The sequence below is a fragment of the Cydia amplana genome, chromosome 7 (genome assembly GCF_948474715.1).
Source record: "Cydia amplana chromosome 7, ilCydAmpl1.1, whole genome shotgun sequence".
Lineage (NCBI taxonomy): Eukaryota > Metazoa > Arthropoda > Insecta > Lepidoptera > Tortricidae > Cydia > Cydia amplana.
The window spans coordinates 18,984,403-19,011,581 of NC_086075.1; the positions used below are offsets into that span (position 1 = coordinate 18,984,403).

Genomic DNA, 27,179 nt, shown 5'->3' on the forward strand with positions numbered 1-27,179 from the left:
AATCATTAATGAAAATCGGGGCACTGGAACCGGTGTTGCCATCCCCAAGTTATATATCTCCAATGTTTTTGGCTCCCAAATCAGACGGGACAATGCGTCCGATTTTCAATCTGCGCAATTTAAACAAATACCTGATTGTGTCCAAGTTTCGTCTAATAAATATCCAACGAATACCGGATTTTATTCAACCGCACGATTGGTTAGTAAAGATCGACCTATCCAACGCGTACTTTCACCTCCCTGTCGCGGAGTCACATCGAAGATTCTTACGAATAATGTTCAAGGGCAAAGTATATCAGATGACGTCATTACCATTCGGCTTGGCCACGGCACCGAAGGTATTCGCCAGCCTGTCGAATTGGGTCACCCAAAAATTAAGGGAAAGAGGTCTCAGGGTAATAGTATACCTAGACGATTTTTTGTTAGCCCACCAAGACAAGCAGACGTTATCGGTACAAGCAATCGAGGCTGTACACCTCCTAGAAACCTTAGGATGGCAGATCAATTATGCGAAGTCCATACTGACGCCACAAAAAAGTCTGGAATTTTTAGGGATCACATGGGACCCGTGGCACGGGATAAAAAGCCTCCCAGATGCGAAATGCACGGCATTGAAAGAGAAAATACTTCAAGTTCTATGTCGACAGTCTGTTCGACTAAAAGAAATTCAAAGCCTCATAGGTCGCATAAACTTCGCAAGTTTTGTAGTACCACGTGGTCGCTTGAACCATCGCGAGCTAATCCAATTCTCCTTGAGCTTGCCGGCCAACAATTTCTCTCGCCGCTATTGGGTCCCCAAGCAGAGTCTAAAAGAGTTAAAGTGGTGGCTGAGACATCACAACTGGCCGTCTGCCCTCCACAAGCCGCCAATCGAACACTTCCTGGCGACCGATGCATCAGGCTTGGCGTGGGGAGCGCGGCTAGACAAATGGCAACTATCGGGCAGATGGTCACCGCAAGAGACTCTCCTACACTCCAACCAAAAGGAAATGCTCGCTGTGCTCCACGTCTTGCGAGAACGCGGTCCTTACCTAAAGGATTCGTCTGTGATGTTACAATGCGACAACAAGACGACAATAGCGTACTTGAGGAAGGAAGGCGGGACGAAGTCCAGCAGCTTGATGGGCATAACCAGGAAAGTGTTCAAACTGTTGGACCAGTACCACATTCACCTGACGGCTCACCACATACCAGGGAGATTCAATGGGGAAGCGGACCATATATCTCGACTCAGGACCGATCCAGAATGGCACCTTCTTCCCGAGGTAACCCAAGTCATATTTCAAAAATGGGGAGTGCCCCTTGTCGATCTGATGGCATCGAAATCAGCTCATGTGGTACCCCAGTATGTCAGTCTGGACATGTTGGATCAGAAGGCACTCTTTCACGATGCCTTCAGCAGAAATTGGGACTTCCCTCTAGCATGGGTCTTTCCTCCGCCGTTCCTAATTCCGAAAGTACTTTCTCACCTGAATTCTGCCAAAGGGACCTATCTGATTGTAGCTCCCAAATGGGAGAAAGTATTTTGGAAACCAGACATACGGAACAGATCCCTGAGCCCTCCTTTCACAATACACCGCCTGCACCGGGTCCTAGTAGATACGCTTACGGGTCTACCTCCCAAGAAAGTCCACGAAATGACTCTTCAAGTCTGGAGATGTGGGGGTGGACTTGTAAATTAACAGACTGGACTCCAGAACAGAAATTACTGTTACAATCAGGTTGGCGCGAATCATCTCTGAAAACCTATAAAAATGCATGGAATAAATGGTTAAAATGGTGCTCATTTAATAATATATCGTCTCCTTATGATCCTAGTGGGTCACAATTAGCTAGATTTCTTTCTGATTTGTACCAAAAAGATAAGCTATCGTATCGCACTATTTTAGTTTATAAATCGGCAATTGCTACTTTATGTAATCCCGATGTATCAGACAGACTAAGCTCAAATATTTTGGTAAAGAAAATTCTAAAATCAATAGCTATTCAAAAACCACGCGAAACATGTAAACCACCTATTTGGGATTCAGATATTTTGACTAATTATCTCATAAATAATAAATGCGATGAGAATAACTTATTTCAGTGCTCCAAAAGAACGGCAACACTCTTGTTGCTATGTTCAGGGCGTAGGGTTCACGACCTGACATTGCTGTCAATAAATCAAAACCGGTGTGTAATAGAAGAAGATTCTGTGTCCTTGTTTCCAATGTTTGGGTCCAAGACAGACAATGAGAGGGAAAGGCAATCTGGTTGGCGCCTACTGCGCAATAAAAACAACATCACTATTGACCCAGTTCACTGGGTGAAACGGGTCATTACATTGTCGGCAGACCGGCGAAGTGTGTGCAATAAAGACAATTTATTTCTTACTTGCTGTGGACCACCAAAACCCGCATCACGTACAGTAATTGCTGGGTGGGTGAAACGGACGTTAAACGAGGCAGGCATTAAAGCTAGTCCAGGGAGCCTTCGCCCTGCGGTGGCATCCAAAAACTGGGTGCTGCAACTACCTGTAGACGACATCTTGGCGCAAGGTAACTGGCGTAGCCGGGACACATTTACTCGCTTTTACCGCCGTGAAATCCAACCCATAAATTTGCCCCAAACACCTGCGGTGCCCTCGTTTGTGCCTATATAATAGTATAAATTTTATGCTAAAATGTCTGATTAGAAATCTAGGTAACCTCATTTACATACCTACCTATAATGAAAATATCATTAAGTTTTTCTCAACAATAAACAATTAAGCATTGTGTAGATGTATTTGATTAAAAATACCATTTAGTGTTTTAAAAACTTTTAAAATGATGTTCTTGTATGTTTCTGTTCATTTTTCATTTGTGTAAACAGACAGCGACCAAGTCTGAAATGTGTTGTAGCTTAAGATGATCTCTAGATTGCTGTATTAGTATTGTAGCAAACTTATTAAATCACAAAAGATTTAACCCCTAACAAATAGTGATTATAAATAACTGTAAGAAACTAGAATGTGATAATAAATTGATCAAAATGAGCCGAATAATAAATAAAATACATGTATAAATAAAGTACATTATTACTATATTATTTATAATCCTTCAGCTAGCATACTACCATTTTGAGATGCTAGAGTTTATCAATTTATGGTTTTGATTGATTAATTAAACTTTCATATTCCCGCCGGGACACCTGCAGGAGTTGGCCGGACAAAGGGATAATGTGATTATCCTTACAGATAGCTGATGATTACTGTTATACATATAAGGAGATTGGTTTAAGATATGTATGTCTAATATTAGCACTATTGGCAGTGATTGATTTATTTCAGTTAAGTTTTTCTCATAATAATAAAAAGGATGTGATATTATGTGATGTGCTAGCTAAAACTTGATGTTTTATTTAATTTTTGCAAAACTGCATTTTATGGTGTTATGTATGACAATAAATACCATTATTGTACTTGATGTCTGCATTTAATTTCTCACAAGTTGTGCTTTTCCCAGCTTTCCCTAATTAGAAGCCAAGCTAAGAAGCGGTTTTTGCTAAGCTTCAGAGCTCATGATTTTCCCTAGCTTGGTTTCTTTTGTACAAATCATAATAGGGAGTAAGTGTATAGTTATGTATATATAACTATACACTTGTTTATTCAGTTCAATATCAGTCAGTGATACTTCCAGTTATTTTCCTAGTGAAACATAATGATTCTGAAGAATAACATAATGAATCTTGCTTTTCATACATGCAATTGATACCAATAGGCCCAAGGAATAACTTGGGATGTTACCTTCAGAATCATTTTCATCACATTGGCTAGAAATCATAAACAAACCCCACCAGGCGATAACAGACACGTCTCATTTATTAGGCTTCGAATGACGTACAGTTGGTTAATACCAGCGTTTTACCTACCAATAAAACGCTTATTAAACAACTTACTCATTCGAAGCCTATTTCTATCTCTGCCTGGCGTAAATAAGACGCAATGAAACTCGATCTGAACTCGAGAATCCATCATGGCTACCATGGTGGGGTTTAAACGGAAACAGATGGCGGGAAAGTAGGGTGACCAGTACTGAAAAACGGCACTTCAACCAACATAGTCACGGATAACAGTGTTGCTACTCTCATTTATTAGGCTTCGAATGAGTAAGTTGTTTAATAAGCGTTTTATTGGTAGGTAAAACGCTGGTATTAATTTGTACAAACATTGGCTAAGGTAAAAGAAACCGTAACTATTTCAGTTTAGGTCGTAAATATATTTACAACAGCAATTATACAAGGCAAGTAAACAATCTAGCATCTTGCGCACTTCACAAAATTATCATTCGTTTTCCGTTTGTTTATTAATCGACCTTTGTTTCAATTAAAAATACTTCACGTACCTATCTTTGTGTACTTTGCAGTCGTATATATCGTGCTAAGCAAATAGTGATTATCTGAATTATCCGTAATATCATGTAGACGTAGATAAGCAGTTGACAAGAGAACTGATTGAGAGATAGCTGCCCGCCGGGATAATTAGTGATAAGAAATAATTTAAATTAATACAGGTAAGTACGATGAGCCTAGTTGATAATAATTGACATCATAGTCTTAAATGATTTATGTTATAAGAAGGATATAATATTATAATCGGCTTCGCTGGTGGCCACTTAAAAAACACAACTTATAGTTTTACTATTGAGTCTTGAGTTTAAAATAACAGTGTATTAAAGATTCTACATCTACATACATTTAGAAACCTTTTTAGTCAGGTAATCATGTCTTAAAGCAAAAGTATTAAAAGACAAAACATTTTTGAATATAACAAGGCTCGGAGTAATTAGTATTATTCCGAGTAACAAGGTACCTTTCCAACCAAAGTCCAATAACAATTTCATTGTTTTATGCTAGTAGTAACTGTCAGTTCTCATATTTATGACAAGTAGGTATTCATAGTGTCATTAGTCTGCTTTTCTTTCTTGATTTGTTTAATGGTACAAGCCAATACATTATTGTGTTTAATTGTTCTCATTTAAAAAATGATTAGGACAATATTATAAATTGTCATACATCATTTGTAACAAAACTATTTTCTGCTGTGTTACCATACAAAATGTAACTTTTATCTGATCAAGTTGTTAATTTCCATGGTTTAATTGAATACATATGGATCTAATAATGCCAGTGAAAACAAAATGTAAAAAAATCAACATGGTTTTTGAAAAATCGATTTTCTTTGCGTTTGAGTCTAGAGACATGAAATCCTGAAGTTTCTTGATATTACAATTTATGATTTTTTTTCGTGATAGTGTCCCACTGCTGGGCAAAGGCCTACCATACTTTTCTACACCAACCTATTGGTTAACATTTTGGACCAATAGAAAGAAGAATAAAAATGTTTTTTTTAGACATGAGCGAGCGACCGCAGCCACTGAAGGCCATAAACAGGCTGTTTGAGGGCCGGGAGCCATGGCAGATTGTCACCATGACAGCCTCCTCGGTGCTCGCTATAGTGTGGGCACACAGTCTCTACAACGCACAAGAATGTGAGTAATGGAAGCATGTTCTATCTATTAAGCCCTTTTATTCTGAGCAAGAGTATGTTTCTTAACTCAGTGTGCCGCTTGGCAAAGGCCTCCTCCCATTGGGGTCTGTCGTGGGCCACTCTTCTCCAGTTTGGGCCTGCGGTGAGTTTTGAGTTCATCCTCCCCATCTTGTTCGAGGTTTCCTCTGACCCCGTGTGCAATTTTATTATTTATAGGGTATTTTTGTTATTTCAGGCCATACTGAACTTTTACTATGGATCCAACACCAAAACCGCGATAAAAAAGTTTGCTGTTCCATAGAACATTAATACCCTAAAATCCCTAAATACACAAAACAGATCTTTACCTATAGATGACAGCAAAACCTATTAGAAATGTGCAGTCAAACGTGAGCCGGACTTAAGGTCCGTGCCTTAGAATGCGAGTCCGACTCGCACTTGGCTTGTTTTTGTTCATAGGCCACATTCTGATGTATATTAGTAGTCTTACTTCTTCCTATAACCTACCAACTTTAACTTCCAGCGGTCACAAGCAGACTTCGCAAGGAGTTTTTCAGATGGCTGCGCACAGTGCCGTTCGTGCGGCGCAAGATAGACGAGAAGATGGCAGAGATCAACAGGGACTTTCGCGCCGACGTTACCAAGAGGCTGGCAGGTACAGTCACCTGCAATTATATGTTACACAATGAAGGTTGCCAAACACACATGTTTCAAATCGGAAAGAAACAAGATGCGACATGCAGGTTCTGCCAGGAGTCAGAGGAGACTGCTATGCACACACACACACACACACTAATGTCAAAAAGAAGTACCCACCTAGGGCGACACGTGCAACCCTATGAGGTACAAAGCATTACGGCCCAAGAATCTGGAATTTCCTGGATTCAACAGGCATTAGTAGTGAACTTTAAAGGGCCGTCACAATAGATCACTACTTACTACGACATGGCATTCAAAGGCCCAGAACACCCCAATAATAATAAAGGTTGCCAAAATATCTGACACAATCTTATTTATAGAGCCATAAGAGCTTGTCACATATTTTTGCGGCCTTCAAAGAGCAACATATTATTGCAAGTGACTGTACTAACATCATACACTAAAATTCCTAAATATTATCGGAAATGAGGTCCATTGTTGGTCAGCTGTTAGTAAAGGATAAACTTTTAGGGGACCCGAGCGACATCTACCGTAAGAGCCTTACACTTCTTAAACGGTACGGTACGGTAGATCGCTCGGTACGTACGGTTTGACCCATATGGTGGAAAGGTTTGCTGGCTATGGATGAGGTCTTGGTGGCTCAGATGGCAGAGCGCTGGAGTATCGATCCAGAGACTGAGTTCAAGTCTCACCCAAGACAGTAATTTTTCCACTTTTAAATTTATTCTAAACCTAGTTGTATTTGAAGAGTAAATACTTGTTTGTATTTTGCAGGGATGACCATCAGAAGACAACTGCCAGAGAAAGGCCTAACTGCAGAGGAGGTGGCAGAAGAAGTCAGGGACCATCTAACACTGGGTAAGTAAATTTTTTTTCCTACTACTCTAAAATACACAATTTTACCCTTTATAAGGCACTAGCGACCCGCCCCAGCTTCGCACGGGTTAACAAATTATACATAAGTAGTAGTAGTAGTAAAACACTTTATTGTACAAAAATCAGAACAAAACAGGAAAAATAACATTCGTCATTAGTACAAAGGCGAACTTATCCCTTTAAGGGATCTCTTCCAGTTAACCTTTGAGCAATTGAAGGAGAATTGGTGACGGTAGGTAGACATCCGTACTGTACCAACGGCGGCGCAAAAAAGGAATAAGAAAATGAATTAAATAATAAAAAACGAAAAGTTTCTACTTTACTTAAAGTATTATAATATTAGTAGCTTACCTACAACAAATATATATCTACAGTAGAGTCCGGTTATAACGACGCTCAAGGGACCGCTGATATTACGTCGTACTAACCGGACGTCGCACTAAACAAACTGCCAATTTTAATATATTTTTTTAATCAAAATAATGACATCATTTTGTATTTATTAATACTTATGCGACAATCAACGAAAAAAAACCATTATAATTAAAATATTCATTTACGTTAGTATTACAACACTTTGTCTTAAATGCAGAGACTTGTGTGTTTAGAAGAAGGCACTTTTGTAGGTTCGCGTAGGTACTCACTCATCATCCGCAAATTACTCGAATCCCATAAAATAAAAAGTCATAATTTTTAGGGATCTAATCAAGGTGACAATCGTACATCGACAATCAAAAAATTTATAAGTATTTTGTCAAACATTTCAATTTTGACTCAAGCCTTTATCGCGGACTGTTTACTTTTGTTTCAACAAGCAACCTATACTCAATTGAGACAATTCTTACAAACCCAAACTCAATTAGGATGCGTTGTTTTATCAAACAGTTCCTATGGCCACCTCCAGCTCGAAGGTACCAAAATATTGCATTGTCACCCAACTTACATAATTATGTATGTGAAGTTTAAGCTCAATTGAATAATGCGAATTGGGTTTTATTCAGTTTGCAAGATTACGAAAAGTCACAGTTTTTCATCTGGCTGCGTATAGGCAAAGGGGGGAGGGGAGTTGGGTGCGCGGGACGGAGTAAGCTTCCACCAACAATTTATTTGTAAAAATTACGTCGCTCGTCGTTGTAACCGGACTTGACGGACGGATTTTGTGTCAATTTCCGTCGTTAAAAGCGGTTGGTCGTTATAAGCGGAGTCGTAATAAACGGTTGTACTTTCATAGTAGCTCATACTAAAACCAAACAAGTGTTTATACTTACGTCGCTATAAGCGGTTGGTTGTTATATGCGAAGTCGTACTAATCGGACTCTACTGTATATATATACAACTAAATACATATATATTCCATAATACATACCTATATTATATACAAAACTTTCCTCTTGAATCACTCTATCTATCTATCTATTAAAAAAAACCGCATCATAATCCGTTGCGTAGTTTTAAAGATCTAAGCATACAAAGGGACAGACAGTGGGAAGCGACTTTGTTTTATACTACGTAGTGATAGGGTGACAAGAATTGGTGGCGAAATTGAACCCTATCACTATGAAATAAAGTTCTGATTGTATGATGTAGGTATTTTTATCTAATATAATCATACTTGGCATGAACTTTAAAGTAACTTTACATCTTTGTCTGGTATTCGTTTTCTTTGTTAATAATTGTAAAATACTTATACAAAGAAAATATAGTGAGCAGAATTTTGCGTGTATCATTTTGCTCTGATTTCTTTGTATTTATGATGCGTGACTATGTTATTACATAGAACCTTTGACTTTTTTTTTAGATAGGGCTGGCCTATTATTTAATAAATAATTCCTTTTTTATTTGTTGTAGGTGCTTATGTCTGGTATTCGTTTTCTTTGTTAATAATTGTAAAATACTTATACATAGAAAATATAGTGAGCAGAATTTTGCGTGTATCATTTTACTCTGATTTCTTTGTATTTATGATGCGTGACTATGTTATTACATAGAACCTTTGACTTTTTTTTTAGATAGGGCTGGTCTATTATTTAATAAATAATTCCTTTTTTATTTGTTGTAGGTGCTTATGACTGGAAGAGTGGTACAGTCTCTGGTGCTGTATACCACTTAAGTCAAGAAATTGCCAAGGTAAGTCAAGCTAGAGCTCACTTATTGCTACTATATAACTTATATCGTCAGGTGACAAGCAAAAGTCACTAATTACTATAAAATATTTAATCAAAAATTAATCTTCTTTTCTTACTAATATGGTTCACTATGGCTTTGAACTTGTAATGGTACTTAGTGACTTGCTTGTCACCTGACGATATCTAGACAGTAGTAGTAGTAGCTGCTAAGGTGCTAAGCTATTAGTTTTCTTGACAGTACACACATTCAGTGCCGAAAACCCGACTATCGGGTATTTTATGATTTCGTTCCCAGGCCGGACGACCCGATAGTCGGGATCGTGGTACTACAGCTTTATATGACGACATTTTGGTGACCTGGCGCGGATGTCTTGTTCGGCTACTGGCAATGAATGTGTTAAGTTAATTTTTAGGGTTCCGTACCCAAAGGGTAAAAACGGGACCCTATTACTAAGACTCCGCTGTCCGTCCGTCCGTCCGTCCGTCCGTCCGTCCGTCTGTCACCAGGCTGTATCTCACGAACCGTGATAGCTAGACAGTTGAAATTTTCACAGATGATGTATTTCTGTTGCCGCTATAACAACAAATACTAAAAATAGAATAAAATAAAGATTTCAGTAGGGCTCCCATACAACAAACGTGATTTTTGACCGAAGTTAAGCAACGTCGGGCGCGGTCAGTACTTGGATGGGTGACCGGTTTTTTGCTTGTTTTTTTTTGCTTGGGTTGCTCTATTTTTTGTTGATGGTGCGGAACCCTCCGTGCGCGAGTCCGACTCGCACTTGGCCGGTTTTTTTTTAATTGTAGGTGGCAACCGACGCGTACTCCCTAACAGCATACACCAACCCTCTTCACGCCGACGTGTTCCCCGGCATCAACAAGATGGAAGCGGAGGTCGTGCGCATGGCCGCCAACTTGTTCCACGGGGACGATGAATGCTGCGGTACCGTAAGTTAATAAAACGTAAAATTTTTGAAGTGAAAACTTCTTTAGCGGCGCTGTGCACTTTTTGAGGTGGGGAAAAAATGTTAAACTCGTAACAGGTGTCACGTGACCGTAAGACGTAAGACGGACACGTGACCTGATCGAAAAACTGTTACATGTAATGTCATTGAGTTTTTCTTTATTGATTTAAATGCCATCTAGTGAGTTTCGCTCTAACTGGTATTAATATAACTCGAGTACTAACAGTGATGTGCTTAGGGGTTTCAAGTAATTAACGCTAACGCTAGATGGCGTTAACCTCAATTATACATAGTGCATTTTGGACTAGTCATTGAGTTTTTACTTCTGCCGGCACTCCCTGAGTGCAACCCGTTGTTTTTTTATTGTTTTTACACTCACTACGCTCGGTATTTATTAGTATTACATCCCTCGCGTCACTCATTAACATCTAACACTCGTTCATTCTTCATTCAGCAATTCATACATTCATTCAGTATTTCACTTATCCTTCACTCTTTCATTCATCGTTCATTCACTTCTTTCATCCATTCACTCATTCATACTTGTTCCTCCATTCATTCATTTACTCATTCATTACCAATGCATTTAATCACTCATTTATTCGTACATCCACCCGTTAATAAATTCATTAATTTGTCCATTCACTCATTTCTAACGGCCACCTAGTCTAGGCGGTAGTGACCCTGTCTATGAAGCAGGAAGTCCCGGGTTCGAATCCTGGTAAGGGCATTTATTTGTTCCCGAGTTATGGATGTTGTGTGTATTTAACTATTTAAGTATTTATTAAAACTATAGTTGGTCAAACCAATTTGTCAGTAAATAAGAACAAAAAACTTTACTCATCCTTTTCTTTTGGGTGCTAGTGTAAGACAAAGATAGTATGATTATCTCTGTCTATGTTTGAATTGAGACAGTCCTCGTGGCGAGGCGTGTTCAGATATTTGTGAGCGCCTTAGCCGCTCCGATATATCTGATGGCGACAGTACCCACAACACTACCCTTATTGAGCTTACTGTGAAACTAGGTCGAAATTGTTTTATAATCAGAGATCGGACAAATTTGCGATATTGCTCGCAATAATGTGGACATGACTCCAAAATTGATTAAATAATTAATCATTTAATTAATTTCTTACCTGAGGTTTAATTTTGATTCCTAATCAATAAATAACACAAAGAGTTCTTATAATATAAATTTACTTAAAAAAATAATCAGTATGTTTTCCAAATTTTCTGTAGGTACTTATTTTTTTATATCAAAAATATATTTAAGTGCTATTATATTGATTAGGAATCAAAATTAAACCTAAGGTAAGACATTAATTAAATGATTAATTATTTAATCAATTTTGGGGTCATGTCCACATTATTGCGAGCAGTGTCGCAAATTTGTCCGATCTCTGTTTATAATATATATTTTCAGGTAACCACAGGCGGCACAGAATCCATAATAATGGCCTGCAAAGCTTTCCGCGACCTCGCCTATAGTAAAGGCATAACCAACCCTCAAATAGTCGTCCCTTCCACGGCACACTCTGCGTTCGACAAGGCCGCCCAGTACCTGGGCCTGGGCGTGGTGACGGTTAAAGTCGACCAGAAGACTATGACGGTCAATGTGGAGGATGTTAGGAAGGCGATTGGACGACGGACTTGTATGGTAATTATTTAGATTAAACTAATATTTCAAGCCCTCGATTGAGGAGACAGTAAGAGTTACATAAAAAATATAATTATAAATATATTTTGAGGGATCTTCACTCTGCAGTACAGGATTCCTGCTCTGTCTTCGCATTGAAACGCTTTGATACGTCGTCTCGTACTCTTATGGAGATAGCTTATTAGCCCTCGATTTATTTTATTTTAGTATGGAAACAAATACATAAAAAGACACAATGGATGGACTACAGAGAAGACAAACAGTGCAGAAAAATTTACAAGGGATATTGTAAAAACATTATAGGAGTTGATACTGAGTGGTAGAGAGAGATTCATAAGGTTGATTGTTAGAAAATGCTTTACGGCATTAAGTCCGCCTTTTGTTGTCTTATGGCCAAAGGGAGGGGCATGCATTTTGTTAGAAATTTTATTCTGACCCTTAACCCCTCGTATGCTGCCTATCAAATATGATCATTGAAAAAGTGACCTTGACATTTACAACAATAGATTAAAATTCCCACGCACGGATCCGTGTCTAAGCATACGAGGGGTTAACCTTGCATTTCCCGGCATCTTACCAAAGTTTGCTGAAATGAAATGTGGTGCTGGCGAAGGATGGAAGGAATAAAGTGGACGGAAAGAGTGACCAATGAAGCCGTCCTGAACAGAGTGAATGTAAAGAGAAGTTTAATGGACATTATTAAAAATAGAAGAGGAAAAATGATCGGCCACCTGCTACGACACGACCACTTCATCAGAAACATCATAGAAGGGAAAATAAATGGAAGGAGAAGGAGGGGAAGACCAAGAAAAAGTTATATGAGCCAAGTGAAGGAGCATATAGGGGCCGTGTCGTACCAGGACGCTAAAGGGCTGGCTTCGGATCGACCAAGGTGGAGACAACTTCATCACGCTGCACCGACAAGAGCCCAGCTCTTAAATTGAATGATGATGATACCAAAGTTACCACAAAATGCAAACCACATATTGTTCTCGTCGACAGATAGTAGGCTCAGCGCCCAACTTCCCCTACGGCACTATGGACGACATAAACGCCCTCTCCGACCTGGCTCTGGAGCGCGAGCTCCCGCTCCACGTGGACGCGTGCCTGGGGGGCTTCGTGGCCGCCTTCATGCCGGACGCCGGACATCCGGTGCCCGTGTTCGACTTCCGGCTGCCGGGGGTCGCTAGCATGTCCGCTGACACGCACAAAGTAAGTCAGTCAACCGATTGAAATGAAATGAAACGAAAATATTTATTTTCAGGCAAAACTATAGTTCGTTTTTTTAAGCATTAGAAAGAACTTGAAAGAAGATAAGCGATCTTGACACGTCTTTTAATTGAAAAACGCTTTTTAAAAATCAGTAACTATTACTTATGAAAGCAGAAGAATATAAATGATCGTATTAGATTCATAATTGTTACATATTTGCCGTGACTTATTTTTAAAATGTGTTTTTCAATTAAAAGACAATCAAGATTGTTTACCTTATTTCTAATGCAAAAAAAAAACGAACTATAGCATACATATTTTACAACATAGGTATCTATCTTAAAAACTAAAACACACTACGGCTGTAATTGGTCATTCTTTCGTTCATTCACTCGTTCAATTCACTCAGTAATTTATTTACTCATATAATTAATTCATACAATTACTCACTCATGCCCTTATTATTCAATTACTCATTTATTTATTTAACCATTCTTTCATTCCGAGTCATTTCATTTCCGAGTACATGGCATGTGGCACGAACCCCGACCCCATAAAGGTAGGTGATAAGATTGTCGTAGACTTTTAGAATTTTGATACGGGAAATTCCGGGAGCTGGAGCCGATACTGCGAGGCGGTTCTGAAAGGAAATTTATTCTCACAGATGACTTACCCCGTTCGTCCGTAGTCCTTGTCCACTAAATCTTGGCGGTTTCTTGTTACGATTATCAATATGCGGCGGGAGCGATAATTAGCGGGTTATAATTATATTTGTATGCGAAAAGCCATGGACGACATAAACGCCCTCTCCGACCTGGCTCTGGAGCACGAGCTCCCCCTCCACGTGGACGCGTGCCTGGGGGGCTTCGTGGCTGCCTTCATGCCGGACGCCGGACATCCGGTGCCCGTGTTCGACTTCCGGCTGCCGGGGGTCGCTAGCATGTCCGCTGACACGCACAAAGTAAGTCAGTCAACCGGTTGAAATGAAATGAAACGAAAATATTTATTTTCAGGCAAAACTATAGTTCGTTTTTTTAAGCATTAGAAAGAACTTGAAAGAAGATAAGCGATCTTGACACGTCTTTTAATTGAAAAACGCTTTTTAAAAATCAGTAACTATTACTTATGAAAGCAGAAGAATATAAATGATCGTATTAGATTCATAATTGTTACATATTTGCCGTGACTTATTTTTAAAATGTGTTTTTCAATTAAAAGACAATCAAGATTGTTTCTAATGCAAAAAAAAAAACGAACTATAGCATACATATTTTACAACATAGGTATCTATCTTAAAAACTAAAACACACTACGGCTGTAATTGGTCATTCTTTCATTCATTCACTCGTTCAATTCACTCAGTAATTTATTTACTCATATAATTAATTCATACAATTACTCACTCATGCCCTTATTATTCAATTACTCATTTATTTATTTAACCATTCTTTCATTCCGAGTCATTTCATTTCCGAGTACATGGCATGCGGCGGCACGGACCCCGACCCCATAAAGGTACGAGGGGTGTTCAAAATATTCTCGGTATGAGAATGAAAACAAACAAGTACGAAAAGTTTGATATTTTTATTTTTCAATATACTCCCCCCCTATGTTCATACACTTAAAAGATCGATCAATTATTTTTTTTAATCCCTCGTAAAAATATTTTTTATCTTTCGTGTAAAAATGCTCCTCCACTGCCGCCTTCAATGCTTCATCGTCAGAAAATTTATTTCCACGCAGATCCTTTTTAAGATTGGGGAGCAAAAAGAAGTCGCTGGGGGCTAAGTCCGGACTATACGGTGGGTGAGTAACAGTTTTAAACCCACATTCAACAATAGCTGCCTTGGCAATATGAGCAGTATGGACGGGGGCGTTGTCATGCAGAAGCAGAATACCTTTGGTTAACTTTCCTCGCCTCTTTTCTTTAATTACATCCTTTAATTGACGTAGAATGTTAGCGTAGTACTGTCCTGTGATATTTACACCTTTTTCTTTATAATCGATTAGTAATACTCCTTCACAATCCCAAAATATCGTGGCCATGACCTTGCCAGCTGAAGGGATGACCTTGAACTTCTTGGGATGAGCTGAACCCTTAATGTGCCACTGCATGGACTCTTGTTTACTCTCTGGGTCATAATGATTAACCCAGGTTTCATCTCCAGTAACTATTCTTTGCAGCACCTCATCAGGATTTTCACCGCACAGGTCAATAAAATCGGAACAACAAACTACACGCATGTCTTTTTGAAGCCGAGTCAGCATTCGCGGAACCCATCTTGCACTTACTTTTGACATATTAAGATGGTCATGTATAATATCATGTACGGTACCAATAGAGAGATTGGTTACTTGTGCTATAGATTTTACCTTCACTCGACCATCTTCCAATATAAGTTTTTCCACTTTATCAATATTTTCTTGTGAAGTAGCTACTACAGGCCGGCCAGGTCTAGGGTCATCTTCAATACTCTCCCTTCCGCGTTTAAACTCGCTTGACCACTTTTGAATGGTAGATAAAGAAGGAGCAGACTCACGGTAAACACAATCCATTTCCTCTTTTATGGTTTTTTGATTTTTACCCTGTTTTGTCAAGAATTTTATCACGCATCGATGTTCTAATTTAGTTAACATTGTCAATTCGCACATGATGTTCATGTTTGTTCAGCAATTGCAGAAAAACAAAAGACTATCTCGGTTCGAATTATACTTTTTTTTAATGTCAATGAATAAACCTTAGCGGCCAGTAACGAAAGAAATTTTAGAAGAGGTCGTAAGATATCAATACCGAGAATATTTTGAACGCCCCTCGTAGGTGATAAGATTGTCGTAGACTTTTAGAATTTTGATACGGGAAATGCCGGGAGCTGGCGCCGATACTGCGAGGCGGTTCTAAAAGGAAATTTATACTCGCAGATGACTTACCCCGTTCGTCCGTAGTCCTTGTCCACTAAATCTTGGCGGTTTCTTGTTACGATTATCAATATGCGGCGGGAGCGATAATTAGCGGGTTATAATTATATTTATATGCGGAAAGCCATGGACGACATAAACGCCCTCTCCGACCTGGCTCTGCCGGACGCCGGACATCCGGTGCCCGTGTTCGACTTCCGGCTGCCGGGGGTCGCTAGCATGTCCGCTGACACGCACAAAGTAAGTCAGGGCCCGATTCGGATTTTGTAATAGATATCTATTAGACATCGCCAAAATACGATAACGATATGTTTAAGATCTAACCTGTCAAATTTGACATTTCCGCGATTCTGGAGATACTTTTGAACGATTTCCACAAGATATTACTTAGAGATCTAATTCACATCTAATAGATATCTAACACGATCTATCGTAAAAGTGACATTGGTTGCCCGAATTGCGCTGCAAAAGAGAACTAGTTGAAATCTAAACTATAACGTATCTAGAATGGATCTAGTACGTGTCATCTCTTGTGAATATCTTGAAGTTCGAATACGGCAGTCAGTCAACCGATTGAAATTAAATTAAAAGAAAATATTTATTTTCAGACAAAACTAGCATACATATTTTACAACATAGGTATCTTAAAAACTAAAACACACACTATGGCTGTGACTGGTCATTCTTTCATTCATTTACTTATGTATTTCATTAGTTCATTCACTCGTTCAATTCACTCAGTAATTTATTTACTCATATAATAAGTTATACAATCACTCACTTAATCCCTCATTATTCAATCACTCATCTATTTATTTAATCATTCATTCATTCACTTTTCATTCACTCATTCATTCAACCATTCATTAATTGAAGCTTCAAAGCAAGTTGCCCTATACATTCAGTCAAAATTCAGTGAAGATGAAATGTGATTTTTTCGCAAAGCCGAATCAATCATATCGATAAACTTCCTGTCTCGCACAGCTAAACTGTGGAATGAAGTGTCGCCTGCGGTATTATATTAAAGTAGAACTAGATACTGATTTTTTTTCTAAATGTATGGGGCAAAGTGCTTCAATTATTGAATGAGTGAATGAATGAATGAATGAGCGAATGAATGAAGAAAATAACGTTTTGATATTTTAAAACTCGTGCGTTATTTGTTATTTGTTTCAGTACGGGTTCGCGCCGAAAGGAACCTCAGTGGTGTTATACCGTAAACCTGAATACAGGCATTGCCAATACACCGTCACCACAGAATGGCCGGGAGGAGTCTATGGCTCGCCTACTGTCAACGGTAAGTTATACGTGATAATACAGTGAAACCTGGTTAAATGGGACCAGCAAAAAAAAACTTTACTAATGGCAACTGGCCAGTCCCGGTCCCATTGCAGTTTTAATAGGGAATATTACGCGAAACTCTGCGTAGGGGGCGCTACTACTACAATTACTCAATCTGAGGGTTTACCGCAAACGAGAGAGTCGAAAATCTCTTGCGTATTCGAGGCAGATAGCTGAGTTTCGATTTTCGCATTTCTCGGTAGGCTCCTTGTAAACAAACCGCCTCGATGCATCTATGTCATATTTTATAGTCTGTGAAAACTTGTCAAAAAACTGGTTTACGAAGGATGATAGTGCTGCACTCTGGCGGCAGAACATTGCAGTAATACCCCCTATTGTACGTCTATAAGAATCTCATTCTTACAAACTGATGCTAAATATGTACAGGGTGGCCAACTTAGAGGTATACAACTTTTTTTTGCCGCCATTTTATTTTGACGGTAAATATGACAGTTATTGCATGAAAATTAGTTTGTGTAGATACGGCAAATTTATTATGGAGCGTTTTACGACGGAACAACGTGTTTTAATCATTAAAAACAATAGAAACATTAAAAATAACGTTTCCCGGGCGATTAATTTCGAGAAACGGTGACATTGACTGGCCCCCAAGATCGCCTGATTTAACAGCTCCTGACTTTTTTCTGTGGGGCTATCTAAAGGGACGTGTCTATGCTAATAGGCCAACGAACCTTCAGCAATTAAAACAAAATATTCGAAACACTGTCGCTGAGATAACGCCAGAAATGTGTGAAAAAGTGATGAAAAACGCGATGAAAAGGGTTCGCATCTGCCATGCTGCTAGAGGTGGACATTTGTCTGACATTATTTTCCATGTGTAATTGCTGACCCTACATATTATATTTAACAAGGAATACTTAATATTTTTTATGTTTTATAGAATAAAATTTCAAAAATAAAGTGTATACCTCTTATTTGGCCACCCTGTATAATGTATATCTCTTTCTTTTTATAGGCAGTAGAGCAGGAGGGCTGATCGCAGCGTGCTGGGCCACCATGATGTTCGTGGGCCGCGTCCGATACGTCACAATGACGGACGAGATCCTGCGAGTCACTAAATACATCGAGGCTGAGTGAGTAATTTTTGTAAATGTACATACTTAATAGTCATTTTGGCAACTGCTAAATTGAAATTGGTAATTTATCCTGATAGTAAGTACTATAACTATAACTATTTAATTAACTATATCTATATTCATATTTTGACCATTATGAATACCAGAATCTATTAGTAACTTAAAAATCAATATCTAGTCAAAACAATTATGTTGTCAAAGATTAGAACCGATTAGATTCCAAATTGATTAGTTCTAGAAGGTTTGGAAATAATTATAAATCCGCCATCAAGATCACGAAGATCAGGAATATCACGAGCAAATTGCACCTGACTCACAATCTATGCGTAAAGCAATTGTGAGTACTTCCTGCAGGCGCACAAAGTGATTGTGTATTTTCATCACCTGGCACTACTTTTCCCCCAAATAAAATGCCTGGCATTGTTATATTTGAATTAAATACATAATTAGCTATTATATCACACCAAACACAGAGCTCTATAAATTGCACACCTTCAATTGATTTTACAACCACTTTGTTGCCCGTCCACTCCCACACCCACCGCTAGACAGCTGCCAGGCGCCCGGATTAATTAATAATAATAGTATGGCATACTAACTAGTGGGATTTCGTTGCTCTATAAATTGCATACCTATTTCCGTGGCTAGCTCTTAGACCATTATTTCCCTTGGTTTTTTCACGGATACTTAGTTACTTACGATCGTGTCTTGTTATTTCAGTCAAAAAGTACTGACGTTGACTGAAGTAGCATGCCAAATACGAAAGTTTCCGAGAAAATACGATGGAAAACAAGTATGCACTACATCTGTAAATACTTTTTCGTCCAGATTACGCACAGTAGAAGGCATATTCATCTTCGGCAAGCCCGCGACAACGGTGATCGCGTTCGGTTCCGACAAGTTCGACATTTTCAAGATGGCGGAGCTGCTGCACAAAAAGGGGTGGAGTCTCAACGCCCTGCAGTTTCCTTCCGGGTGAGAGTTTAATGAAAAATCCTACTTATTCTATAAAGTATAAGGTATACTTATGTTCGGCTAGCCGGTGACAGTGTTGGTCGCGTTCGGTTCGGACAAGTTCGACATTTTCAAGATGGCGGAGCTGCTGCACAAGAAGGGGTGGAGTCTCAACGCCCTGCAGTTTCCTTCCGGGTGAGAATTTAATGAAAAATCCTACTTATTCTATAAAGTATAAGGTATATTTATGTTCGGCAAGCCGGCAACGACGGTGATCGCGTTCGGCTCGGACAAGTTCGACATTTTCAAGATGGCGGAACTGATGCACAAGAAGGGGTGGGGTCTCAACGCCCTGCAGTTTCCTTCCGGGTGAGAGTTTAATGAAAAATCCTACTTATTCTATAAAGTATAAGGTATACTTATGTTCGGCTAGCCGGTGACAGTGTTGGTCGCGTTCGGTTCGGACAAGTTCGACATTTTCAAGATGGCGGAGCTGCTGCACAAGAAGGGGTGGAGTCTCAACGCCCTGCAGTTTCCTTCCGGGTGAGAATTTAATGAAAAATCCTACTTATTCTATAAAGTATAAGGTATATTTATGTTCGGCTAGCCGGTGACAGCGTTGGTCGCGTTCGGTTCGGACAAGTTCGACATTTTCAAGATGGCGGAGCTGATGCACAAGAAGGGGTGGAGTCTCAACGCCCTGCAGTTTCCTTCCGGGTGAGAGTTTAATGGAAAATCCTACTTATTCTATAAAGTATAAGGTATATTTATGTTCGGCTAGCCGGTGACAGTGTTGGTCGCGTTCGGTTCGGACAAGTTCGACATTTGAAGGGGTGGAGTCTCAACGCCCTGCAGTTTCCTTCCGGGTAAGCCCAATTTAAAGTTACATTTTAATTGCGATAGCATTGCATGCTTTTTAATAAAAACCGGCCAAGTGCGAGTCGGACTCGCGCACGGAGGGTTCCGCACCATCAACAAAAAATAGAGCAAAACAAGCAAAAAACGGTCACCCATCCAAGTACTGACCCCGCCCGACGTTGCTTAACTTCGGTCAAAAATCACGTTTGTTGTATGGGAGCCCCACTTAAATCTTTATTTTATTCTGTTTTTAGTATTTGTTGTTATAGCGGCAACAAAAATACATCATCTGTGAAAATTTCAACTGTCTAGCTATCACGGTTCGTGAGGTACAGCCTGGTGACAGACGGACGGACGGACGGACGGACGGACGGACAGCGGAGTCTTAGTAATAGGGCCCCGTTTTTACCCTTTGGGTACGGAACCCTAAAAACCGGACAAGTGCGAGTCGGACTCGCCCACCGAGGATTTCGTACTTTTTAGTATTTGTTGTTATAGCGGCACAAATATACATCATCTGTGAAAATTTCAACTGTCTAGGTCTAGGCTATCACGGTTCATGAAATATAGCCTGGTGACAGACAGACAGACAGGCGGACGGTGGAGTCTTAGTAATAGGGTCCCATTTTTACCCTTCGGGTACGGAACCCTAAAAATTACGTATAAGACAATTTTACAAGTCTAAAGTGACAACATTGGCCAAAACGCCTTTTATATAGTTGGTCAAACTAATCTGTCAGTCAGTAAGAACCAGGAAAACTATACTCATCCTTTTCTTTTGGGTGCTAGGACTAGTGTAAGACAAAGACAGTATGATTCTCTCTGTCTATGTTTGAAATGACACAGTCCTACTAAATTAGTAGGACAACAGAACCTGTGTGTGTTGCCGCAAATTTCTGTGATTTAACTTAACCCCTCATTTCCCAGGACCTCTCAAATCCATACAATTCCGACTCATATTGGAGCCACTGGGAACTGAGAGGTTAATATAAATCTCCCAACTTAAACTTTAACCTTACGAAATGGAACCTTATCCGTTTACGCTCAGGATCCACATTTGCGTGACGCACGCGCACACGCAGGCCGGGGTGGCGGAGCGTTTCGTAAGCGACGTGCGAGAGACCGCGAACACTTGTCTTCAGACCTCAACCGGCCCCGTCGAAGGAAAGGTAAGACCGACTCTAGGTATTTCTGTCACGTTTCCACGAGACTAACGACCGAGATCTATTAGGTATCTAAGATTTTTTTTTATTTAAATATAAAGCATTTTATTTTCGCGAAAACGCGAGCGTCTTAGTTGCAACCTTATTAAAAAGGATAAAACGACTTCAAACGTCAATATTAAAAAAAAATTTTTAAATAAAGATAAATTACTGACTCTTTTTACAAGGTTTCTTTTTTAACTCTCAATGCATGTATGTGTTTTTGGGTCAAATCTTACAAGCTAAATTAGACCCACTTCCAATTATTCTATTGAGATTAAACTTCATATACATGTAAGTAAGTTGGGTGACAATGCAATATTATGGTACCATCTAGCTGATCTGTCGATGGACACAGGAGGTGGTCATAGGAACTCTGTGATAAAACAACGCAACCTAATTGTGTTTGGGTTTGTTAGAATTGTCTCGATGAGAATTAGTTGCCTGTTGAAAAAAAGTACAGTCAGCGATAAAATCTTCTATACAAAAATGACATTTACAGTACAATTCAGTACATATGGGTCTACTTTTCCGAACTAGTGCGTAAACTTCGTGCGTATGTCGAAACTTTAAAGTGCCATATGTACTGTAAAACGTTGTTCGATACACGTGCGAATAGGTAATTCGCAACTCGTGTCCGTTTAAAACACTCCGGTAGTGTTTTAATTTATCGCCACTCGTTTCGAATTTCCTCTTTTTCGCACTTGTATCGAAAATAACTATTTTAACGAAATACTTATTTGTAAACAGATGGCGATCTACGGCGTGGCGCAGGAAATATCCGATCGCAGCCTCGTCTCCGATATTACAAAGTACTTCATCGACTCCATGTACTATCTACCCAAGCCGGAGGACAAACTGTAACTCGTTTAAACACCAATATCTGGGTGACCGAGCTTCGCTCGGAAAACATATAAAAACTCGAAAATGCGCGTTTTCCCAGAGATAAGACCTAGCTAGATCGATTTTTCGCCCCCGAAAACCCCCGTATAGCAAATTTCATCGAAATCGTTAGAGCCGTTTCCGAGATCCCAGAAATATATATATATATAAATAAATAAATAAACAAGAATTGCTCGTTTAAAGGTATTTTAAACACCATTTTAAAACTGTGGAGTTGCCAATACTAACTTCAAACATTGGGTTATGCGTTGTTTAACCTTTTGACCGCTGGAGACCGACCTGGCGACCTAGCCAAGGTGACAATCGCTTGCGCTTCGCCATCGAATCGCTTTGTGTCTCTCTATCACTCTTCCATATTAGTGTGACAGTGACAGTTGCGTTCCGTTCGCTACGGAGCGTTAGCGATTGGCATGTTATCTACGCGGCCTGGCCCCTATTTCACCACGGTGACAGGTGCGACAATTGTAAAATATCACTGTTGCTGACGTCACAGGCATCCATGGGCTACGGTTACCGCTTACCATTGCGCGGGCCGTATTCCTGTTTGCCACCATCATTGTATTATTTAAAAAAACTTTATTATATCGAAAATAAACAGATATTTCTCTTGCGATGTTTATGACAATTGTCACAAGATTTCTAAGAATTTCGTGTAATTCTTGACAGGAAATGAGTTCTGTGTCGGAATTTCGGGACAATTGTCGTGTTTCTTGTGACAATTGTCATTAGCTTCGCAAAATAAGTACTTATTTATTGGCGATATAATGGAGTTTTATTAAAAATAAAATGTTGGTGGCAAACAAGCACACCGCCCGTCCGATGGTAAGCGGTTACCGTAGCATATGGAGGCCTGTGATGTCAGTAACAGTGATGTCGACAATTGTCGCACCTGTCACCATGGTGAAATAGGGGCCTGGTCTCCGACATTACGAAGTACTTCATAGATTCCATGTTACCATTATACTGACTTCCAAGATTCGAGAGTTCGCTGTATTTATAATCAAACAGATTCCAAACTAAAGTTGGTAGGGCATTTGACTAACGAGTCAAACCAGCTTCGTTCCACCACCACCATTCAAAAGTAAATGCAATTATTTCTTACGGGCGGCATATATTTAAATCTAATACTTTTACGTAGATATCTGATTTTTTTCACAAATATTTTCGCGCAAAAATGCCTTACGGACCTATATTTTATTAAACTGCTGTCGATTGGGGTCTAATGCTGTGTTGCCATATAAAAAGAAAAGACTAAATATTTCGTACTTTACAAGTTGCCTAGAGATAAATTATAAATTCTACTTATAATACGGTTTTTATATAATTGTATTGACTTTTTGTAACATTCTAAATTTTTTGTCAGAGACTATTGAGACCAAGACGCATATAATTTAGTTGGATAAGGCATGATGACTTCTGTTATACATAGATATCACTAATTATTACCTATATGTAGCTTGTACTTAAGTTAATTTTCATTACAAGGTCAATGTCGACCTTTAAACCACTTAATTTTTAACTAAGTTTATTAACCATTTTGATTATAATTCAGACTATGTTATATATATACCTAGATATCATTGTCTATAACAACACCATTAAATCTTGTAATGACATGTCCAGTTAATAGTTAGTACAGCAGCAGTTTAGTACAGTCGCCATCAGATATATCGGAGCGGCCAAGGTGTTCACAATATCTGAACACGCACTCTAACGCCCTGACAATAGAGGCGTGTTCAGATATTTGTGAGCACCTCGGCCGCTCCGATATATCTGACGGCGACTGTACCTTCGTAGGTATACCTTTAAGTGTGACAAGTCAAGGATTGTGCCAAGAATGTCTATGACAATGTGACAAATCACTTAAGTTAGGGAAATCAAATTATATTTTATTTTTTATGAACCTTCGACAGTAAAGGTTTTATATCATTTGATAGATTTATATCACAAACGTGATAAATAATCTCGGTGTCGAACTACGACGTCTAAAGATATGACTTTATTAAGACACTTACTCAATAGGGAATATCACGCGAAACTCTGCGTAGGGGGGCGCCACTTCCACAATCCGTCACAATCTAAGGGTCTACCGCAAACGAGAGAGTCGAAATTTACCTAACCTCTCAGATAGCAGTTTCCATGTTTGCCTCTTTATCGCTCGAATACGCAAGAGTGACAGAGATAACAAGATTTCGACTCTCTCGTTTACGGTAGACCCTTAGATTGTGACGGATTGTGGAAGTGGCACCCCCTGAGCAGAGTTTTGTGTAACATTCCCTACTAGCTGTTGCCCGCGACTTCGTACCCGTGGATTAGTATATTTTCCCCATACAAACTTTGGACCCCCATTTCACCCCTTTAGGGGATGAATTTTGAAAAATCCTTTCTTAGTGGACCCCTAGACCTTATAAGGAACCTACTTGCCAAATTTGGACTTTCTAGTCCCAGCGGTTTGGGCTGTGCGTTGATTTAAGTCAGTCAGGTCTTTCACGTTTATATATATAGATTAATTGGCCATGTACCTAAGGGTTAAACCCTTTAACTCATAATCACAACGAATAACCTATGCGTGTTTTTGTAATCACAATTTTTTGTAACATAATGTAGGTACCTAATTTTTCTTTTATGGCTGTTGTTAGTTGTTATACCTACTTGTATTTATTAAGTATGTGATAAAAATATAGAGAAATGTTGTGTAACAATTGTTTCATTTTATATCATACTACCGACCCGCCCCGGTTTCGCACGGGTTAACAAATTATAGGTACATAAACCTTCCTCTTGAATCACTCTATCTATTAAAACTGCATCAAAATCCGTTGCGTAGTTTTAAAGATCTACATACAGACAAGACAGACAGACAGTTGGGAGGTTTTACGGTACCTATCTATATAGCCTTCTAATTACTAGTGGCTCTGTGAGCTGTAGACCTCGCGAGCATAGCTTATTGGGACCGTGCACGATGACAGCGCCACACAGTGGTTTGATCAATCAACAATACAAAGATTTTAATTTATAAAAAAAAAAATATGAAGTTTAAGTGAAAAAAAAATACAAAAAGTTATGCCTTACTGGGGATCGAACCCAGACTTTCTGTGTGCAAACAAAAAAAGCGATTGTTTACAAAATGCGCCATGACAGTTCTTAGCTAAGCTGACGAAATTCGGCTACTCATTCTCGAGTACAAACTAAATATCTAAATACCGCCTAAACTAGCAATACAATTTTTCTACATTTTTTGCCATTTACTGTGTAAATATGTCTCAAAAAGAAAATACTCTTATGATATCGATACGACTATTTGTTTAAGCGCGAGGTATCACAACTCCTCCATTTTAGAAATTTCCAAAAACGGGATCGACAAAAAAAATTATTTACTCATAGAATCCGGTCACAAAATTTCACAAGAATCGGTTGAGAATTGTGGACCTGTAGAGGAGAACATCCGGACATACAAAAGCAAAATGCCCGAGTCAAAACGTAGACCTTCGCTACGCTTTCGGCCAATAATAATTATTTCCGCCATTATCAGACTCTTAGAACAATGAAATGGTGATGTAATTACTACTTTCCTTCAGTATGTTATTGCTGTTGAAAGTTTTTTGCTGGATGTTCCAGAAACATTCGACGTAAGTAAGTATCTACCATATCTACTAAAATACTGGATACCATAAATATGATTAGATAAACGAGTGATGGAAAGTAAATATGGCTCGGTTAATGAGAAGCGAGTGTTGCCGAGCGTGTAAACGAGACCGGGTAATTGCGAACGGGGTAAAAGGGTGCGGCGAGGTGACCATGATGTTGGAATTGTCAAGACTGCGTTCATCTAAACTAGAAAGTACGATCGAGCGAAAACTTGTAACTCTTAACGCATAGGTACTAAAATTAGTTGCCTAGATATCACGAAAAAATTAAACATCACGCATTTAACCTTTTCGACGCCGTGTCAAACACAAAAGCTGTCACGCTGACGTCACGTCACCGAAGTGTCAAAACTGAAATTGAACTTTATGCATATGCACGTAGGTCTATGTTGCTCTGTAGTCTGTGACCGATTAATCGGTCTTTGGCGTTGAACCTACGGTGCGGATATATCGGTCATTGGCGTCCAAAAGGTTAAAAACAGGTTTACCTAAGTAAAACATTTAGGTACTAAACGCCGAAAGGAGTGTATTGTTTTGTATGAAACCTTTTGCAGCAATAATATTTTGTTATGGCACCCCGTATCTTATCATCGCGCAGAATAATTCATTAAGTATTTCGTAGTTTTATTCTCGGAATAATTGTAATTAAAATCCAAGTAAAATATAAGATAAATTAAGCTTAGAAAAAAAAATCGCTGATTATGACTTAATTGGAATTCTGGTAGTCGTTTAAGAAGTGTAAGACTCATATTATAGGTATTATGTCGCTAGAGCCTCCTTAGGGGCGGCCCCCATGCCCCATATATGGTGGAAATATTCTCTGTATTGGGTACTCGGTAGCTCAGATTTATTTCTAAGCTAAATAGCATCGTTTGCAGACGTGACTGCATGATACAAAATTAATTTAAGATAAATTCTTACCGTGTGGTCACTGCACGATCTAACCACTGAAAGTAAGCATTTTTGCTCAATAAAGAGCAGAGATCGCGGCGTCAGCACTCTGATAAAAACCGGCCAAGTGCGAGTCGGACTCGCGCACGGAGCGTTCCGCACCATCAACAAAAAATAGAGCAAAACAAGCAAAAAAACGGTCACCCATCCAAGTACTGACCCCGCCCGACGTTGCTTAACTTCGGTCAAAAATCACGTTTGTTGTATGGGAGCCCCACTTAAATCTTCACTTTTATTCTGTTTTTAGTATTTGTTGTTATAGCGGCAACAGAAATACATCATCTGTGAAAATTTCAACTGTCCAG

General features: G+C 39.2%; 2 protein-coding genes across 2 annotated transcripts; both read left to right on the top strand.

Annotated features, from left to right (window-relative positions):
* Positions 1-275: 275 nt before the first annotated feature.
* LOC134649790 (uncharacterized) lies at positions 276-1,682 on the top strand. Its single transcript, XM_063504618.1, has one exon. The coding sequence runs from the start codon at positions 276-278 to the stop codon at positions 1,680-1,682; it is 1,407 nt and encodes a 468-aa protein (XP_063360688.1).
* A 2,601-nt stretch (positions 1,683-4,283) lies between these two features.
* On the top strand, positions 4,284-22,248 carry LOC134649666 (sphingosine-1-phosphate lyase). Its single transcript, XM_063504505.1, has 13 exons — positions 4,284-4,532; positions 5,373-5,510; positions 6,033-6,164; positions 6,944-7,027; positions 9,105-9,172; positions 9,979-10,119; positions 11,560-11,793; positions 12,796-13,005; positions 17,098-17,218; positions 18,239-18,356; positions 19,188-19,334; positions 21,220-21,340; positions 22,124-22,248. The coding sequence occupies exons 2-13, from the start codon at positions 5,375-5,377 to the stop codon at positions 22,235-22,237; spliced, it is 1,626 nt and encodes a 541-aa protein (XP_063360575.1). The 5' UTR covers positions 4,284-4,532; positions 5,373-5,374; the 3' UTR covers positions 22,238-22,248.
* Positions 22,249-27,179: the final 4,931 nt, after the last annotated feature.

Coding starts and splice junctions, on each gene's coding strand:
- LOC134649790 (XM_063504618.1), top strand. CDS start 276: ATGTTCAAGGGCAAAGTATATCAGATGACGTCATTACCATTCGGCTTG.
- LOC134649666 (XM_063504505.1), top strand. CDS start 5,375: ATGAGCGAGCGACCGCAGCCACTGAAGGCCATAAACAGGCTGTTTGAG. Junction 10,120..11,559: donor ACGATGAATGCTGCGGTACC/GTAAGTTAATAA, acceptor ATATATTTTCAG/GTAACCACAGGCGGCACAGA. Junction 19,335..21,219: donor GCCCTGCAGTTTCCTTCCGG/GTGAGAGTTTAA, acceptor GTTTACGCTCAG/GATCCACATTTGCGTGACGC.